Source organism: Branchiostoma belcheri, unplaced genomic scaffold (assembly GCF_001625305.1).
Source record: "Branchiostoma belcheri isolate BF01 breed outbred unplaced genomic scaffold, Haploidv18h27 scaffold38, whole genome shotgun sequence".
In the NCBI taxonomy this organism is placed as follows: domain Eukaryota; kingdom Metazoa; phylum Chordata; class Leptocardii; order Amphioxiformes; family Branchiostomatidae; genus Branchiostoma; species Branchiostoma belcheri.
Window position 1 is genome coordinate 359471 of NW_017803998.1, and position 19923 is coordinate 379393.

General features: G+C 41.1%; 1 protein-coding gene across 2 annotated transcripts in view; it reads right to left on the reverse strand.

Moving 5' to 3' along the window:
• Positions 1–2725: 2725 nt before the first annotated feature.
• Positions 2726–19923, reverse strand: part of LOC109476497 (mucin-like protein) — a 36892-nt gene continuing 19694 nt past the window's right edge. The window contains exons 17-34 of one of the 2 annotated variants that reach the window (XM_019777434.1): positions 19091–19231; positions 17607–17854; positions 16291–16456; positions 15620–15886; positions 13980–14161; positions 12700–12860; positions 12154–12359; positions 11089–11214; positions 10284–10406; positions 9078–9215; positions 8664–8789; positions 7745–7870; positions 6828–7533; positions 6452–6797; positions 6192–6316; positions 5517–5792; positions 5045–5164; positions 2726–3976 (exon numbers count right to left, since the gene is read on the reverse strand). In XM_019777434.1, the coding sequence (XP_019632993.1) occupies positions 3811–3976; positions 5045–5164; positions 5517–5792; positions 6192–6316; positions 6452–6797; positions 6828–7533; positions 7745–7870; positions 8664–8789; positions 9078–9215; positions 10284–10406; positions 11089–11214; positions 12154–12359; positions 12700–12860; positions 13980–14161; positions 15620–15886; positions 16291–16456; positions 17607–17854; positions 19091–19231 (3749 nt within the window). In that variant the 3' untranslated portion in view covers positions 2726–3810. Of the gene's footprint in view, positions 3977–5044; positions 5165–5516; positions 5793–6191; positions 6317–6451; positions 7534–7744; positions 7871–8663; positions 8790–9077; positions 9216–10283; positions 10407–11088; positions 11215–12153; positions 12360–12699; positions 12861–13979; positions 14162–15619; positions 15887–16290; positions 16457–17606; positions 17855–19090; positions 19232–19923 lie in introns of both variants that reach the window. The other variant, XM_019777433.1, reaches the window with a different exon arrangement.

A 19923-nucleotide genomic window follows, 5' to 3' on the forward strand; every position in this document is an offset into this window, starting at 1 on the left:
TCCCTCTCCCTCTCCCTCTCCCTTCCTCTTCCTCTTCCTCTCCCTTCCTCTCCCTCTCCCTTCCTCTCCGTCTCCCTCTCTCTCAGTCTGGAACAGCAGGAGGAATTCCTCAGCTACCTAAGGGAGACGGACTTTGAGGAAAAGCTTCAGATGAAAAAGGAAGGAGACAGCTTCGAATCTTTGCTGGAAGACATCTTGTCAGGTGCCAGGCAGAGAGAAGCAAACCAGAATGACTGTTATGATGATTAATATACAACAGTAGCCACAACGTCCAACCTTAAATAGTTTCATCAGGTTGGTAAGACACTGAGTGAAGAGACTGTTTTTACAGAACCAAGTCTTTTATTCAGCCAACGTTTCGGTGACTGTCTGTCACCTTCCTCAGGGCAATTCTGAGAAACTGAATGAATAAGTGGTTTATTGAATGAATGAATTGAATGAATGAATGCATGAATGAATGGATTATTCAGACTGAGAAACTCTCTCACGGCATATTGGCCGAATTACAGGCTAAATTACACATATTTTAATCATTTAACCATTAAACCACATATTTAACCATTTCAAGCGCTGGTTAAGTGTACATTACATAAGTGATAAGCCTTTCGTCTTATCAACAGTTCATGAGTGACCGTGCATAGTCAGATATGTAGGATTTTCCTATGGTTCGTGTGGCTTGGCAGGCGAATGGACAGTCTGCTTTGTTTTTCATTCTAATGGTGTGACTATGCCTTAAACAATAAAGAAATTACAAAACTTCTCCTTGTGTTTGTGCGTTCTTTTAAAACGACACGTTAATGCAGACATGGTCACGAGTGTATGAATAACCGGGGTCTGCGGTCGTCATTGGTTACTGAATTCGTAGTATACTTACGTTTTGCCAAGGACCTGAGAAACAAGATTTGTCTTGATGACTAAGTGATACTAAGGCCGTGTTTATGTGAATTCACCCAAACCGCCATTCGGGTAACTCACATTCCTCACATCTGGTGCACGTGCCACACATTCCTGTGAAACCGTGTCCGATCACAATTCGCTTGAGCTACATTTATTGTTGTTTGATGAAAACACGCAAGGTAGCGTGTTATTAATGTCAGGGGTCAACGACCTGCTTGCTGGTGCCCCCCTCCCAGCGTATCTCGGCCGAATGCCGACGTGGTCCCGCCAGAGGCGGTGAAGCTCGCCCTAGAACGGACACATTATTTAACCATTACTGCTCTTTAAGTTGCTGCCACGTAAAAGTTGGTATTGCATATAAATAAAGAAATATTACCCCGTAATCCATGACCAGGCGAAGTTACATTGAAATCACATTGCGTTATAAACCCTCACCTGCGTTACGTGCACGCAATCACAGTACTTTTTTTTAACGGAGTAGTTCAATGCACGGCCGTGACGACCACTTCTCGGCATTGAACTAGAAATATGAGAGAAACATGGTTTTGTCAAGAGATGGCGGTGAACGTTTGATTTAACCCTACCTAGACCGGGGGGGGGCTAAAAGTGCCCGCGGCAACTTTGATGTCACCTAGCGTCTGAACGGCTAGCCGTAGAACGGCCAAGCTTGGTGACTTTTCCTAGAATATTGTTGGCAACAATTCTCCACAATGGAATAAGATTAAAAAAAATTCTGTTGCCATGGCAACGGGTTTCTGACAGGCATTTTTTGCTAAATTTAGTACTTTTTGTTTCAACAATAGAATTTTATGGGTTTTATGTCAAGTTACTCATGGTTTCTAATATTAATAACATCCCATATAATTTTATGTAAATTTTATCATTAAATATGCATAATTTATGCTAATTTGATGACGTCATTGGCCAAAATCCAAGATGGCGGACCATATCATTAGAACAGGTATATACAGGTTATTTTCATTAAAATTTCATCAATACTTCCATTTCTTTTTCCAAAAAAGGTTTAAATGAAGGTCTTTAGTATGTTTACAATGTATTTTAGGCTTTATCATGAAAAAAAACTATTTTTGAAAATTCAAGATTGATGATCCAAGATGGCGGATATCTTAAATATGCATGACGTCATTTTATGACGTCACCGGTGTTGCTATGGGCAACATAAGACTTAGTACACCATAATATTCTGTCATAAACACTTTTGGTACAGTTATGTTGAATACCATTTAGTTTTCAGGGAAAAACCTATTTAGACGGTTTTGGCCAATAAAATCACATTAATGGCGTCATAATGACGTCATATTACATCATAACGACATAAAAATTGTAGATATGATAAATTTTCACTAGTACACCATTCTCTGAAAATTTAGTGGTCATACGACATACCGTTCGCGAGTTCTTAGGGGGGTCAAATAGCCCCCCCCCCCGCCCCCCCATGTCAAAAAAAGCCCGGTCTAGGTAGGGTTAAAAGCCTGAAGATTGTAGGTTGGTGGGAAACACTTTTCAGGGAGGGAATTCCAAAGTTTGGCCGTACGGGGAAAGAAACTGTCACTGTAAAAAGATTTCGAACAAGGAATTTCGACGGTCAAGTCGTGTGAGCTAGTGGGGAACCTAGTGGAACGCCTAAAAGTTCTGAGTGGTAGAACTACTTGGGTGACTTCTGCAGAGCAAGGACCGTGAAAATATCTGTAAACGAGGGATAGAGAGGCAACATTTCGTCTATGGGAAAGGGGATCTAACTTGGAGGTCAGAGGATAGCCTATAAATTATGTTTCGATAGAGGTCAGTACAGAGACAATGAAAGGTACCGGTTGCACAATCATGTGGTTTATTTATGTCCTTGCTACCCATTACAATGTGCAAGAGTTCTTAGGAGTTTGCACTTATGTGACTGTATGTGGCGTAAGTATTGTCAGCCATTTTGAAAGTGAAACGCAAACGCTGCAAACTAAATTTTAATTACCAGATATGATTACATAATTACAGTAATCTTATTGATAATATAACATTTGTTAAGTATACATCAACTCAATGTACCCGATTTTTATAGGTAAGCATTATGTTTGCATAATACGAAACAACTTTTTTCAGAGAGATTTTATACAGAAAATGATTCAAGATATCGATTCAGTCGTCACAAATATGCCATATTTTGATATATCCGACTTGTACCAAGATGCAGTATAATTGTACAGTTTAAAATACAATCTTTTCAATCTGGGTTGTATAAAAAAAGAACAATTCATGCTATTTTAAATTGGTAGTCTAGTCTTGAGATAACTGATTCCATGAATGCCAATGATATTTTGAGACATGAAAGCTCCTCTTGTAAAACAGCGGGCAAAAATATTTTGTAACAAAACTCACACTCTACTAAAACCATGTCACAAAACACTGAGCCACTTTGATCAATGTACAATCAGTTGTTCAGTGATAATAAACTTAATATGTGCAAACTAATAAAATCAAATCAGAACTTGTGCTGGTATTTATAACATGTATTTGTACACCCTCAGTTGCAGCATTTAAAACATATTGTTACGAACTACTAAAGATTAGAAAGAATGCTTTATGGAACAAAGATTGTCATTGACGCCTATCTGCAATCAAAACCGTCTCTAAATTTGTATATGGTACTATGACCTATTGTTACACCTGTAACAATGCTGAATGCTGTATTGTAAACAAGACTTAAAAAGGTTCCTTCGGACGATTTTATCAAGCTAGATAAAAGTTGAAAAACACTTATCAACTAGGACCTCTGGGTAAGAGTAAAAATAGAATATAGCAGTGCGTATACACTACAATATTGTGGAATTCGTTGTAGACAATGCAACTATGGCTACGTCTATTTTACTTCAGACGTATGGTATGTATTTTTTATACGATCCCTCAGACTTTGCTGTCCATGATGATGGCTGGATTGTCGGTTCCCCAGACTTCTTTACGTGGATTGAAGCTCCTCACGGATTCGTCAAAGTGAGGTTGCAGTACCGGGGTCTGGCTGCAAGGGGGCGTGTCCTGGACACGGTAGGCAGTGGCGTGGCTCTTCTTCTGACTACAGGGAGGTGAGAAAGGCAACATATCTTAGTGAGTGCACCACAGGTCATATATACATTTGTGTCGTAGTTCTATCATTAGGCTAATGTTTCAATGTGAAAAGGTTCATGTTTCATCGTCATCATCATGTCTCCGGGTTAGTTTATACTAATCCGGTGAGGCACACTTGATAAAGTTACTCCAGTATGTCCTATCTCTCATAGCGGACACTAATGCAGTCCCTGCGAGACCAGTGTCTCTCTCTAACATGGACAAAAGTGTAATATTAGGACGTCCCACTCTACGTCTCCCAGTAGGAAGCCACGGTACTAGTCTACCAGCTGGTTCGTTACTACGAACAACATGCCCTACCAGGGCGAGTCTACGTCGTCGGACTACAGATGAAATGGGCGGGAGAGAGTCATGTTTAGCAGAATGTACAATGTTGTTCCATTTGCCTACAATGTGATACACAAGTACATGTACCAAGTATTTACGTGGGAGCATTGCGTCTCAGTTGGATCAAAGGTGATTAAAATTCTTGATAAAGGGATGGATACATGTAATAATAATATGGCTTGCTACACAAGTTAAAAAATGCTGATTGTTGAGAAACTAGTTTCTAATTGCCTAAATCTAAACTCAATGGCGTCTATAGCAACAAGCATTCAATGTGTACATTCAAAAGCTAAATTGGATTTAGTAATCCCATAACAGCCAAAGTGTACCTTTATAAGCCATGATATTCTTAGATATTAACAACCTATCAGATAGTGCTATTGTGTATCTGCTACTTAATGGATCACCTTTACTTTTGAAATTCATCTAAAGCCAACTTTAAAATACGCATTATTACACAGCTGCTTCTCTCTGAAACTAAGCGATTTAAAAACTGATTTATACTTCTGCATTTATCTATAATATCTCAATAGGTAAACTCTGTTCTCTTGTTACCTGGACGATACCCATGTTTTGTGATGTAATTTTTCTTTTATGTCTAGTGGTGACCTGAATATTAGCATGTTGCTTAAGTGCGTAACCATTATGCATTGTATTATTGCATGTTAAAGTAAAAAAAAAGACTTACCAGACAGCGACTGCGATGACCAGAGCAACCACTGCCAACACAGCAGCAGCCACGCTCACTGCAACCAGCGGGAACTCGGAGTCCTCTTCTGGCTTTCCTGGCGGCTTTCCTTGAACAGGCCTGTTTCATATTATGATAACAATGAATAGATGATATGTTGAGCAGAAAAACTTTAAACATTAAAACACAGCAGTTTTACAGTTTGACTTGATTGTAGACGCCTAAACTGAACCTTTTGTAAACAAACCATGTCGCTAGGAAACCTTTTTTAGACAGAACTGTAGATAATTTAAACAATTGGAGTAAAAGGAGCAATATACATCAGAGCCATTTCAACTATTTCTGGATAATCACGGACCAGGCTTCAGATCATTTTCTACATTTGACCCACTATCCGAATCCAATATCGTTTAAAATGCATAAAGTGACTCCATAGATGTGGTGAATTTTTGTTTGGACAGTGAAGACTCACGTTGTGCCTGCAGTGGCTGGAACAGTTACACCATAAAGGTACTGTTCGTAAGGCACCATGTCTGTGATCGGTTTGGAGCCCAGAGCCTGTTGTAGCTGGAGCTGGTTGTTCCTAAGTGTCATCATGATGGAGTCGACTGGAAAAGGCAGGAAGTCGTCGGCAGAGTCCGGGCGGATGATGAAGAAGGCGAGCAGGATGCCGTCTCTGGTAGCGGACTGCCGGGGGTAACCAGGGGGGATGTACACGTCGGCAGCGGTGAAGACGACTGCACTTAGTCTAAGGGAAACAAAGCTTGCATATTAGTTAAAAATTGGCTTGAGATGTTAAAGACATCCAGTGCAGTTTTTAGGGCTTGGAAACAGGATTTTTCAAAGCCAATATTCTTGTCATTTATCTTGTTTCAACTCATATGAGTTGAAACCACACTATCCCAATGTACATTGACCCTCATGGAGCAAAATTCCCAACATTCTGATGGAAAATAGTTACTGGAAGGGCCCTAGGCTGTTCTTTTTTTTTAGAAAATAAAGGACTCATCTTGGGGCTTGTTTCAGCACTTTTAAAAGGCCAAAGTATGAAATACTGACTCAAATGTGCTAATGTGAGGCAGTATGTGTCAATATCAAAAAGATTGCCTTAGAATATTTTTAAAAGGTAAAAAGTCGCAGAACTTACGAGCGTCGTTTCCTGTCACCATCACTCCTTTGGCAGTCCCGCTCTTCCCTCACCATCCTCTGGCAGTGAGACGTCATGATCTCAGAAACCCTGCGCTTGAAGTTCATCCTGACGTCAGCAGTAAACTATCGGTAGAGGATAGGAGGTACGCGTGTGTTTAGTATTCAGATAGGGAAATGTTTGTGTCCCAAACTATTTATTTTTTAAAAAGCACCAAAGAGCACGAAAGAAATTTTAAAAAGGGCATCATGTTCTTTTACCTCTTCAATTGTCATTGTAATTGTTAGAACCACAGTGTTCTGTTCATGCGGCCTCAGAGCATTTTGATCCTCTGTCAGCGGCAACGCTGCGGTTGCACCCCTGGTTGGTACATTGAGACGCTGGGTGGACATGGTAGCGGAAGGTTGGGTACTAGCAGTTTCAGACTGAGAACTAGTAGTAGATTCTACTTGCTCGGAAGGAACGAAAGGGGTTGAAGTAGATGTAGTATAAGGCGAAGAAGTTATAATAGTGGTTGGAGATTTAGTGGTCGATGGGGTGATGGTTGTGGTAGTTGTAGTGGCTGGATGTTGGGCAGCAATAGTTTCAGCAGTGTGAGGAGTAGAAGTAATTCTAGTGGTGGTTGGAGATGCAGAAGTTGATAAAGTAACAGTTGTAGTGGTTGGTTGTTGGGCAGCAGTAGTTTTAGGAGTAGAAGTAATGGTGGAGGTGGTTGGAGATGCAGAAGTTGATAGAGTAACAGTTGTAGTGGTTGGATATTGGGCAGCAATGGTTTTGGTGGTTTCTGGTGGAGACGTAATAGTGTTTGTAGATATAGGGGTGGTTAGAGAGGCAGTTGTAATAGTGGCGGTTTCGGGTATAGCAGAGGTTGTGAAACGTTGTGCATCAGTGGCTGTAGGAGAAGAAACATATGTAGTAGTTGTAGTTATAGTTGTAGTTGTAGGAAGTACAGTGCTGGTAGTTGTACTGGGTTTGTAGGATGACTTGGGCAGAGTAGTGGAAGTAGATGATGGTGTTAAAGTGGTGGTGGTAGTAGTGGTTGGAGGATTAGTAGTGCTTGGGCTAGTGGAGGCCAGAGGGGATGGCTTGGACGCGGTAGTTGGAACAGCAGTGGTAGTGGTGCTAGTGGTCGGGGGGTTAGTAGTACCAGAGGTAGTAGAAAGCAGCGAACTAGTTATGGTAGACGAGCTTCTTGTGGTGGTTTCCATAGGGGCTGAGGTAGTAGTAACAGTAGTAGTAGCCCTGCTGGTTTGCAGCAGACCGGTGGTTTGTTCCTTAGTTGTACTGGAAGTGGTAGTTTGATCGGTTGTGGCCTTTGTTGTCATGGCTGGAGTTGTAGTCACTGCATGGAGGTGCAAAGAAAATATGGAAGCAATTAGAGTTATTATACAGTTCTGCATGTGCAAGCAGAATTTACATTCTGGCCTACCTAACCATAAATTTTAGAAGGCAGTCTCTGTCTGTATCGTTGGCACAGGTTCTGTGGTTAAAAACAATAGGAGAATCCCGCATACATGTAACTTCTCAACAAGGCTGAATGAAGAAGCGCTTACCAGGCACGCATGTGTCTCCCACCAACACAGCGTCCTCCGTACAGCTGCAGTGGAAGGAGCCGGGATCGTTCTCACACGTCTCCAGGTCTGTACAGTTGTCTGTCACCTCATAACACTCATCAATGTCTGTTCAGAAACATGCATAGAAAAGTGTTTATTACCTCCATGAAAAATGGAGTAATTGTTTTTTGCGTGTCTGTGTGTGTGTCTGTGTGTGTTTGTGTTTCCGCACATTTGTAGTCAGCATATATATAACTTCAGAACGCCTTCATGGATTGTGATGATATTTGGTATGCTGGAAGGTAATAGGGAGGCAAAGGTCAAAGTAAAATATGGGCCTCCTTGTCGCTGACCTTGGTACTGCAGCAGAACTTTTGTATTTTGAGGGAAAACAGATGTGCCGGTTAAAAACTTCCTCTAACGCAAAACACGTGTGGTCAGGCAGCGCGCCTACAAGGTTTGATTGATGATGTTCTCCCTTGGGAATAGATTACTTGTGCTGAGTTGACAGCCTGACCTATTTCAGGACAAAAACCTGTGTTATTTTGTTATGTGCTGTAGTGTAGTGTACCGTGTAAAAACATTTTAAAAAACTCATATATTTCATGGAGGTTTGAGATCTCCGAATTCTTGTTTCGGACTGTATCGGTGGCTTAAACAGTGGCTTGTATTGTGTTATTCATTGGTATAAAAAAACTTGCCAAATTAAAGTTGTCTACAAAGGTATGATTATTACACTTCTTACCATTGTCATGCCTTGCATCAGCCACGGACGAGTCATTGCATTAGTAAGGTAGACCTGAACTACATTTTATTTACTGTCACTACTGGCCTTTGGAGGCCATACTGGAGAGGTAGCGCATGTTAGCAGTTAGTATTTGTCAAAAATAAAGGGTTTTTGCGAGACATTAGACCTTACCTAAGCACATATGGACCTTGTCCTCATCAGTGTAGTACCCCTCCTCACAGTAGCAGCTGTACCCACCAGCGGTGTTGTTACACAGCTGAGAACAGTGGTGATCACCCTCGGAACACTCGTCATAGTCTGCAGGCACAGGCAATCCAGCAATACATCGTATAAATACGTCCTCAACGTCAAGATTTACGTATTGTATTTTCTTGTTACATTACTTTTTATCTGACAACTTGATCAAGAACTTTTAAAATGCTAGCACACGAATTTCTTATTCGGTTTGCTTAGGCCGCGGATTTCCTGCACCTAAATTCCAGTTGCCCCTTTCACAGTGGCACTGGAATACTTTTCAACGCTGTCTTTGGCAAATTGAATAACAACAGTTACAATCCCCCTAAATCACGAGTACCTTGCACTTACCCTCACATGTCCTGTTGTCGGCAGACAGCACGTACCCAGCCTTACAGACGCACTCTGCAGTACCGAGGCCGTTAGTGATGCACCAGCCGAACTCCGGGTCACATCCAGGGTCACTTCCTGCACTGCATGGATTGTCAGCTGAAAACAATAACATGTAAACATGCTGCCAGCTGAAAACAATAACATGTAAACATGCTGTCAGCTGAAAACAATAACATGTAAACATGCTGCCAGCTGAAAACAATAACATGTAAACATGCTGAGAGCTACAAACAATAACATGTAAACATGCTGTCAGCTGCAAACAATAACATATAAACATGCTGTCAGCTGAAAACAGTAACAAGTAAACATGCTGTCAGCTAAGAACAGTAACAAGTAAACATGCTTTCAGCTAAGAACAGTAACATGTAAACATGCTGTCAGCTGAGAACAGCAACATGTAAACATGCTGTCAGCTGAAAACAGTAACATGTAAACATGTTGTCAGCTACAAACAATAACATGTAAACATGCTGCAAGCTACGAATAATAACATGTTAACATGCTCCAGCTGTAAACAGTAACATGTAAACATGCTGTCAGCTGAAAACAGTAACATGTTAACATGCTATCGGCTAAAAACAGTAACATGTCAACATGCTTTCAGCTGAAAACAGTAACATGTTAACATGCTCCAGCTGTAAACAGTAACATGTAAACATGCTGTCAGCTGAAAACAGTAACATGTAAACATGCTCAGTGCAATATAAATATCGCATTATCATCTTTCGACACTCCGGGGTACGGGCAAGTTTCTGTGTAACTAAACTTAACTTCAGTGGTAGACGCTGCTTCACTTTCTTCAGAAACTTTGCTTTTGGTTAAAACTTTTTACTAGTAAGTACATTCAAGTAAGAGCATCGAATTTCAATTATTTTTTTACTCAAAAAAAAGAGAGCGTACGAAGAACGTGGCTATTGTAGCCAAACTGAAAACATAAGAGGCCGTCACGTAAAGTTAGGTCACGTGGGGTAGGGCCAGATCAAATCAATTTCGTGTAGGTAATTACAAAAAATCCTGAAGGAGATTATTTTTTCCAAATTAACAAACCATTTATGAAGTAGGAGTACATTGCAAGGTGGCAAGTAGAAACTGTATATAGGATACAGTGTTTACAAGTCTGTGCAGATGTGCCAGCTCTAGCAAGTTTGAACAGGTACTCACGGTCACAGTCCAGTCCGTTATCTGCCAGTGTGAACCCGTCCTGACAGGTGCAGTTGAAGTACCCGTCTGTGTTCTCACACTGCTGACTACAGTTGTTCAGCTGCAGGACACACTCATCTATGTCTGCAAGGTTAACATAAACACGTGTTTATTACACCTTCTAATACACGTGTACAAACGTTTTCTTATATTTATTGATTCTAGAAAACTAATTGTATAAAAAATGCAAAACAATATAGTCTATGGAAAAATAACTGGACTAAGACCCTAAGTTTCACTCTGCAATAAACAAAGACCGAATTAGTGCACACCCTATTGAAGAGCGAGCGGTCTTTTAGGACTTTTAAGACTTACAAGTGTATAAACGAATTTGCCAATACTGTGCGTTTAATAGTAGGTAGGTAACGTTAGGTGCGTAGAATACTGTGGGAGATGAAGCACATTTTATCTTATATCTAATAAATTGTACTATCTATAGCAATGAACGAAATGTACTCAGCTTCGACAAAAGTCGACGCAGCCTCTAAATTCTACCCCATTTTTTTTATACTAAAAGAGACAGAAAGAAAACTACTATTTTCTTGGCATCCGAAAACGCATACATTATAATAAAAAGTGGGATCTTTTGCCTTCCCCTGACTTTGATGTCATGATGGACAGTGATGGCTGGATGAAGATGGAGGGTGGACCCGGAATCCCCGACATGATGGTAATTACGACCATATATCGTAGATCCTGTACTGTACTGTACTGTACTGTACCATACTGTACTGTACTTAAACTTGGTTGTTTTTTAAGCACAAACCTTGGCAGGAGACTCCGTCCTCAGCGAGTTCGAACCCGTCCCGGCAGGAGCAGATGAAGGTACCGGGGTAGTTCTCACAGCTGTGGGCGCACACGGCTCCTTCTGGTGTCCCGCACTCGTCAAGATCTGGGAAATAGTGAAGAAAATATTGAAAATAACGAGAAAGCGTATTGCAACTAGAGCTCCACGATCTCAGACCTTCGCCAAATGATGTTAACCTTTACGACTGATGACCTGTATATGCCTCTCATTGCCTTCGTTAGAAGGGTAATGTTTTAGATTTGCGAAGCAGCTGTAGTGGGGGTATGTAGGCCAATGTCATAACTCCAGAATCTGGGGATGGATCGTTTTCATTTATTATGTGGGTAGCTGTTGAGGAAATGTAAGCCATGTTAACAAATGGTCACCTGGTTATTTTTTACGATACCGCAACGCTTTTTGTACATTGATGATTATATGTATTGTGTTCAGCATAACTCAAATCCATTAAAAAATGATAGGTCGAGAAAGAGAAAGGAGATGAAAAGAAGAAACATAAGAAAAACATTATGTAAACCCATACGTATGATATGGACTGAAAATATAAAAAAATATTTTCATAGTAGAGGATGTGTTTAAGACATAAATGTAGCTTTGTGGAGGTTGCATTTCTAATCCAATGTTATGCACAAATTAATGTATTCTTTTAATACCTTTCAATACCGGGACCTACCCAAAAATGCTTAGGATTGTCAAAAATGTACACTGGTACCAAAAGATACCAAATGGTGTACTATACAAAGACCTACCCACACTGAGCGAAACAATAAGAAAACGAAGGTTGAAGTTTATCGGACACTGCTACAGTAGTAAGGATGAAATCATACACCAGTTAATACTGTGGGAACCCTCACATGGAAGAAGAAGTCGAGGTCGTCCAGCAAGAAACTACATTAACCAATTAATGGACGACACCCAGCTCGACATGAAAAACCTGAAGGTAGAAATGAAGGATAGGAAGAGATGGAGAGCTATCATTGGCATCGAGGGAAAATCGACCCAGTGAGAGAGTAATGAGTTTACTACCTTGACATTCGAATCCATCTCCTGTGTATCCCCCCGGACAGTCCCCGCAGGTGAAGCCGTCCGGTCCGTCCCCGGCTGGCGCGGGGAGGTCCTCACACGTGACGCCGGGGAAGCACGGGGAGAAGTTCAGCAGGCAGGCGTCCACGTCCTCCTCACACCTGTCTCCGCTGTAGCCAGGCGCGCAGGTGCAGGTTCTCTGTACAAATCTACAGAAAAGACATCATTCGGACCACGTGTAATACAGTAAGGAAAATGCGATATTTACGTGGATTACAATATGCTATTTCAAACGCTATTTTAATAGAATTTAAAATAAAAATCAAACTTGAAATTGAATAGTTAAAAATCAAAACTGAATATTAATAAGTGTTGGACTTTGTGTAAGTGAAATTTTTCACAATTATTGGAGGCGTGACCTGAATTTGGATAATGCGTTTCTACAAAGACCATGTCCACGTAAAACTATAAACACACAACGTTGTTTGTAAAATTTTGTTTCTTAGAATATTTTCTAATCAATGAAAATTGAACAGCGATGTGACTGACCTTGTCTGTCCCCCCGCGGATGCAGCATCAGGATCACTGCTGTTGTCACAGTTCCCTCCGTGCAGACAGGAACACATGTACACCACGGGCCGGTACTGCGCAGTCGTGTTCTCCGAGCCAAAAACATCAACTCTCAGGTTAACCGGGACGTCAGAGATGACCTGGCAATATCATACAAATGTAAATTGTTAAGTTAAAGCCCTCCCACAACCATTAGCATTGCATGGCAGTCCACACAGTTGTGCAATCACTACCGCATGGCGCTAGACCACTTGTAGAGGTGTGTGTTTAACTTTTATATTCTTTCTTTCTGAAATGTTGAGTGCTAATCAGAGAAAGAAGAGGTGCCCCAACGCCCCTCATTGAGGAAAAAGGATAGTGACAGTAAGTGACAGGATTCTGGAAAGTTGGCTTTTTCTGACCATTTTCAACATGATGGCAATAAGACTTTTTTGCCATAGATCGTAGTAAGATTTTGATGTCCGGTTGTGAAACAGTTTTTGACAGAGCCAACCACCAGCAAAGATCTGAGGCAGCCGTTTGTCCGTAGCACGACATCTTAAAACCGTCTGACACGTTCACGGCTATCCCAGGAATGCCCTCACTTTTCGATCGCAGAATGAACGGGCCCTCAGAAAGGCCCTTTTCCCAGTATGATAAAATTGTCCGGATCAATCCGGATCCTAGTGGGAAAAGGGCCAAATATATGTAAATTACGGACATACAGATTATTATTTACCACGAGTAAAAATATCTGAAAATTACAAACATTCGACACAGAACAGCCATCACAAAACTCCGGATAAGTTCACACAAACTCCACATAGAAAAAGGCAGACACAACCGCATTCCTCTAGAGCAAAGGATTTGCTAATTTTGCGATTTAGATAAGATTGAGGATGAGTATCATTTCGTAGTCGATTGCACGTTATATAGTAATGAGAGAGATTTCCTATATTCTTATATAATAGATAAGTTTCCCAGCTTTGGTCATTTGAATGAATCAGAAAAATTCCTATTTCTTATGAAACTTGACAAACCATGTACATGTACCACTAGTTCTATATGCTCGTACATCTATAACTGCGTCAAGAAGCGAGACGAAGTCTAACAATGTAAATAGTAGATCACATTAGTATGTATAGTTTAAGTATCATTGCTGTATCCTTTTCCTTGTCTATTCATGACATGTACTTAGCTTGTTAGAGCATAAACGTACAATAAAGGTCTTTCATTCATTGTTCTGTAAATAGGAGAGACGATAACTCATTATAACTAACCTGCCAGGTAAGCGTTGCCACGTCCCCGTCAGCCGTCAGATCTACAGAGTTCGGCACGTCCTCCCCGAGCGCGAACACGAGTGACCCGTTGTTCGGATCCGAGGCGTTGATGCGGATCGTTACGGTGTCATTAACAGTGGCGTACACCGCGTCCGGCCCGAATACAGTCGGAGGGAAGCGCTCTGAAGGTCGAGTGAGAAGAGCATTAAAACTTGTAATCTTTTTTTCTTCCTTCACATATTTTCTATGTTCTATTTTATTGAGATTCGAGCAACAAAGATAAACAATCTGCTGTTTTTTTAAACCTCTGATAACCTTTTAATCAAAAAGATATCTAATTAAAGGGTAAGTGTGTGATTGTCGTTGATAAAATCCATACTATTTACATTAGAAACTTTTCGAAATTATAGCTGTTTTATAGCTGTTTTCATGAGTTTATTTAACTGAATTAATCTTTACAGACATCCATTTAGATATCTTGTTCAGAGAACCTATACTTGAGGCAAAATCTTCTTTCTCGAAGTGCAAAGATTTGGTAAGAGTAGTTCCGTAGTTTTGTACACATATAATACATGTGTGGCAAAATACAGCCCAACACACGATTCTAGTATAGTAGCACACCGGGAAAAACTATCAAAAGATCAAGATAGACTTGACATCGTAACTTAGATAAAGATCTATCAACCAACTGTTGAACATTTGTAATGGCTACAATGTGTGGCCAATTGGCAAACATCGTTCTATATTAATGAGTGTAATATCTGTTCCACACAGTAAAAACCTTCAGTTACACAGTCAGGACATTGCCCCCCGAACATCACGCGAACAACTTCGACTGAAATTCGGGAGCAGTCTGGCTAGTTTAACGCCACGATTACCTTTCTATACGAATCGAATTTAAGTTACGTTTGAGTCAAATGTGACCCCCGAACACTAATGACTTGCTTTCCCAACGGTTGGCTGGTGTTCTTCTAATTTACAGCAAACCATGTCCGAACCTCCCGATCAACTCCCGAATGTTTAAACAGCCAGTTATTAGTCGTCTTCGCCTTCCCCCAAACAATTAATCAACCCAGCCGGATTAGCTCTGACCTGACCTACTCCTAACTATGATTGTTGGAGTTAGGATACTATTCGGGAGACCATATTCGTGAATGTGTGACAAGGGCTTTAAATTAACTAAAAAGTTTCTTGCAAATTCTTGCCCGGAGGCTAATTGAAAATTACAAAACACAAAAGAACAATGAAATAGAGTATAAAATAACTAAAGTCTACATGATAAAGGTGGCTGTCTAGAACTATAAATATGTCTAAAACTATGTCTGAAGGGTTTGACTTCTCTTCCGTAAACCATGGAAGACGTAATGTCCCACCTTTTACGAAATTTGTGGGTTTGGGGAAGTTAAAAGAAGGAAAGTTTTTTTCTTTGTCTGTAAGTTTAGAGAAATTGGGATAAATTGTAGAAGTTTGAATAGTCAATTCATTTCTAGCGTTGTTATGGAATGAACAGTTTGAAATAAAATGTACTTCGTCTTCCACAGCCTTTGCACTACAATATTTACAGATTCTTTAACATACAGGTAGTCTTCTATACCAGCCTCTCTTTAATTAAGAATGTAATAATCACTGAAATGACTCACCACGAGCAGCTGTCTGGCTTCCAAACTCCTCCTTCCCCTTGACAGTGATGACCGCCACCTCCAGGTCTCCCGTCTGGCTCACATCGAACAGACACTCCGTGTCATTGCCGCAGATCTCGCGCGCTCTGGTCTCCAACTCCGGGTCGTCAAAGAGGAGTTCGTCGGTGTACTTGGGTTGGTAGTCGGTGGATGTAAAAGTGTTCACGTCTTCTCCATCCTTGTAGAAGAACACGGACTTCTTCGGTCCATTTTCTGCTGTGACCTTCCCTGGATTTAGAAAAATATTCAATGTTAGTCGTAAGGTCAATAAATGAAAGATAGAGTGACCAATAATTTGTAATATTCTATCTGTGTTCCGCGCATTGAAATATTTGCATTTCCTCTGCATAGGTCTGTAGAAAACACACACGTTCCTGACTATTCGTCTTGTTCTGTTACATGTGTTGGATTGAAAAGATATTGATGATTATTTAATCAATGTCCACAGATTGAAGTAATTATATAATGGGTACATTTGGGTAAGCCTAATGTCTTGTGTTAAAAAAATACAGTTGAACCTTACCATAATGACTTTTTCCAACACAGAAGAACTTTCGAGCTGATAGTCAGTCCATGCTTTTCTTATAACTACGAACGAACAATTTCGTCTCATTATAAAAATAAGAACTTACATGAATTTCCGAACTCATACAGTTCTCGCTCAGTGGAATCAGCTGGAAACACGGTTCCGTTGAACGCCTCAAAGTCGTTAGCCGGGTCCCCGTCCCACCGGCCCAGCAGACCCCGCACCTTCCCACGGTACTCAGGAGGGGCCGAGAACTCCACGGCCAGCATGCCCTGGGCGGGATAGAACCAAGGCAATCAGAGATGGTAGATACGTTGGTGAAGGTTAGATATCTAGGTAATACGATACGCCAAAAAGCAGTTACTCGAGCACCTAGATATGATTTTGGAAGCAGTCAAACTGTTTGACCGTTTCTAAAATCACACCCAGTTGCTTAAGTAACTGCTTTTTGGCGTAAAAGCTGGTAGACTTTATTAACTTACCCTTAAGTCTTTTTATTCCATTCAAACATTTATTACTGTGTAAGAAGACATGGCGACGGCACACTTCAGTTTTCTTTAACTTTTATGCCGCCACCAACGCAGATAAACGCATGGGCGGGTAATACTCATTTGTACCTGATTGAAGTGAGGAAAGTCGTCTTAAGTGCCTTTCCCAGGTGCCAAAGCTCGGTGGTATGTCAGGATTCGAACAAATCGCCGTTACGCACATTAACCCAGTGGCACGTCTTTGCGATTGTTTCAGGCTCACAGACAAAAACTAACAGCACTGGGGATATATATGATACCATGGCTTTCCTACACTGTGTGCATTGGGAATATTACAATCGTACACATAACACTCGTTCTCATTCAAATGTACAAAATGCTGTCGCCACTCTTTACGACTAGGTATGAGCCAAATCACTATACTTCTATACTTCTTGCTACTTCTATACTCTACACTTAGCTATTTTTATGTGTTAGATATGTGTATATTTACCAGTAGATAATGGGTTGGCATAAGTACTTTCATAGATACTGACGCCTAAACTAATGGCTTTTGAGGTGATGTCATAAATACAAGCTTTATCATACACCCAACTCATGCTGATGTTCCAGTGTTTTTTCCGCACTAAAAATTGCATTGTTTACATATGTCTTATCTAAGTGCATAAATTTTCGGTAAGTTCCCATGGCAATTAAGCTGTCCTTTTTTGGTAATTTATTGGGATGTTTTCCTACAAATTAAGGTAGGTGTGCCTAAAAAAACAGATCATCGATTTTTCGACCAAAAAAAAAATCACCAATTTATACAATCATTTGAATGAGAACGAGCCATAAGTGTCATGAGACACCTACACACACAGATTCATCGACAGACCAACACAACATTGAGTAGACAGTCTTAGTCAACCAAGACTTCACCGAGACACCATCGTACCTTTTTGGCAGAGACTTTGACAGTCACCCCACTTAGAAAGACGACGAGAATGGAGTCGTTGGAAGGTTTGAGGATAACTGCGTTGTCTCCGACCTCTATCTCTTCGTTACTTTCGAACACCGATGAGTCTGTCAGACTGCCGTTTACGTAGAGACCCAGGCTGGAGTTACCGACTATGTTTATCTGGATGGGGAGTTTTCCTCTCTCGTTAATGACAACTGTAGAGATGACTGTAGCGTGGCTGCTTCCTGTCGATGTTTGTGTAGAACAATAAGATTAAATTTGTTCTATCATGAAAGTTCATCTGTGTTGGTAGCTACATGTTTAAAGTAAAAACTTTTGATCCAACACCAAAAATTCTCTCACCTAGAGCTTTCGACCAGTCACTCTGGTCTTCCTCAGTAGACTGACCCAGTGAAGTTTGTCGCGTGGCTTCTTTGAATTGTGACGTCAACACTGGGTCAAAGGTATCTGGTAGACGATGTCTCTAACAGAGAGGTTTCAAGAACATACAGGGCCTAGCTCTGCCAGTTCAGAGGTGTCTCAACACATTCACATAGAGTCACCCGGACATTTTTTTCACTTGACACTGTAAGGGTTTTAGACACTGAACCAGACTATTTCTTTAGAGGGGTGAAGGAAGCCATATACATCAGGGCCCATCACCCTTCATTAAACCGCGACGGGGGCCGACATCCAGTTGCTTGAGTAACTGCTTTTTGGCGTAATGTAGAGGGTTTTCCAAGAGAAAAGATACATCGCCAGGGATGGGACACAGTACATGGCTATCACAGTATGACTCTATTAAACAATATGACTCTATTACACTGTCTCATCATGTATGATACTTTCACCACAGGAGCCTTGCTAACACTGCACTACATGATGCCAACACCATTCACCGTTATACAGATCACTCCGCGCAGCACGGTAGACCCTCATGGAGTCAGCCCTCAGAGCCGTGTCTTATCTTTCATGAATCCCTCTTGAAAAATAAACATCCGAGCACGACGATCCGAGCAGGACCAGATTAAGTCATCAAAGTAGCAAACAAAAACACGGAGACTTAACTAAGGCCACAGCAAGTAATTTTTATGGATGGCATCAGCGCGCGCATTACTTTTCGCCTGATTTTGGAAAAAAAAAAGAAATTTTGTTGCCTTCTGACAGTGATCAACATGCCGAAAATGGGCAAAGATGTCTGCTGCCATGCCGGAAGGTGGATGGCACATAACTATGAGAGGAGACAAGAAAATGCTATGATTTATATTTTGTTTCTTACTTTGATGCAGTGATATGTGATGTTGGCTATGTATGAATCAAAACGGTTTGTACAATGATTGAGTCAAAATTTTAAATTTTATGGACCTTGTTTTTTTCGGTCCGCCTGTTTTTTTTTTCGCCCGCTCGCCTTAGATTGGAAGTCTGCGGAGGATATCATCCATAAAATTAACTTGATGTGGCCTAAATCAGCTGTTACGAACCTGGCGCCAGAGCAGTCCGGCCCTGAACCTGGTACCGCCCGCTGTCTGTGTCCGCGATGACGTACTCCCCCAGCCCGTTGAAGGTGTAGCTGACGCCGTCCAGGGTGGTGAAGTGGGGATCCCAGCGGAACCACGTCCAGCCTGGAAACAACATTGGAAGAAAAACAATTATAGTGGGGTCGTGTGGCCCAGCGGTAGCGCGTTCGGCTCAGGACCTAGAGGTCCCGGGTTCGATCCCCACCCTCTGCGGGTGTCACCGATCTTGTGCCTTTGGGAAAGGCACTTTACACGACTATCCTCACTTCACTCAGGTGTAAATGAGTACCTAGCTTTGGTTAGGGACGTCCCTCGGATAGGACGTTAAATGGAGGTCTCTTGTTTGGAGAGCCACACCCTACGCACGCTAAAGTACCCGCTACACCTTTCGAAAAAGAGTAGGGGCATGCCACGGTGTGCGATGGTACAAATTCTATACTCCGGAGTCTTGTCAAGAATTGGCATGCCAGAATGATAAGTATGATGATCGTGGGCATTAAAAAAAAGTCAAGAAGACAAAACAAAACAACAACATTCTTAACAGGCTTAGTGATCAGAAAAAAGTTTTAGTATTTTGAATTTGGAAAAACACTTGTTTTAACTATAATATTAAGAGGTAAACAACCTGACATATGAGGCCTGCAAGAAAAAAATTAAGACTCGCATCATATCCACTCCTTCATTATGTATAAAGCTGTGAACGCTAAAATTCAGACATCCCTTCAGACTCCGTTGTCATGGCTCTATCCCGTTCAGGATTTTACTTTTGTCCGTAGACCAACAATCCAAATTGGTAA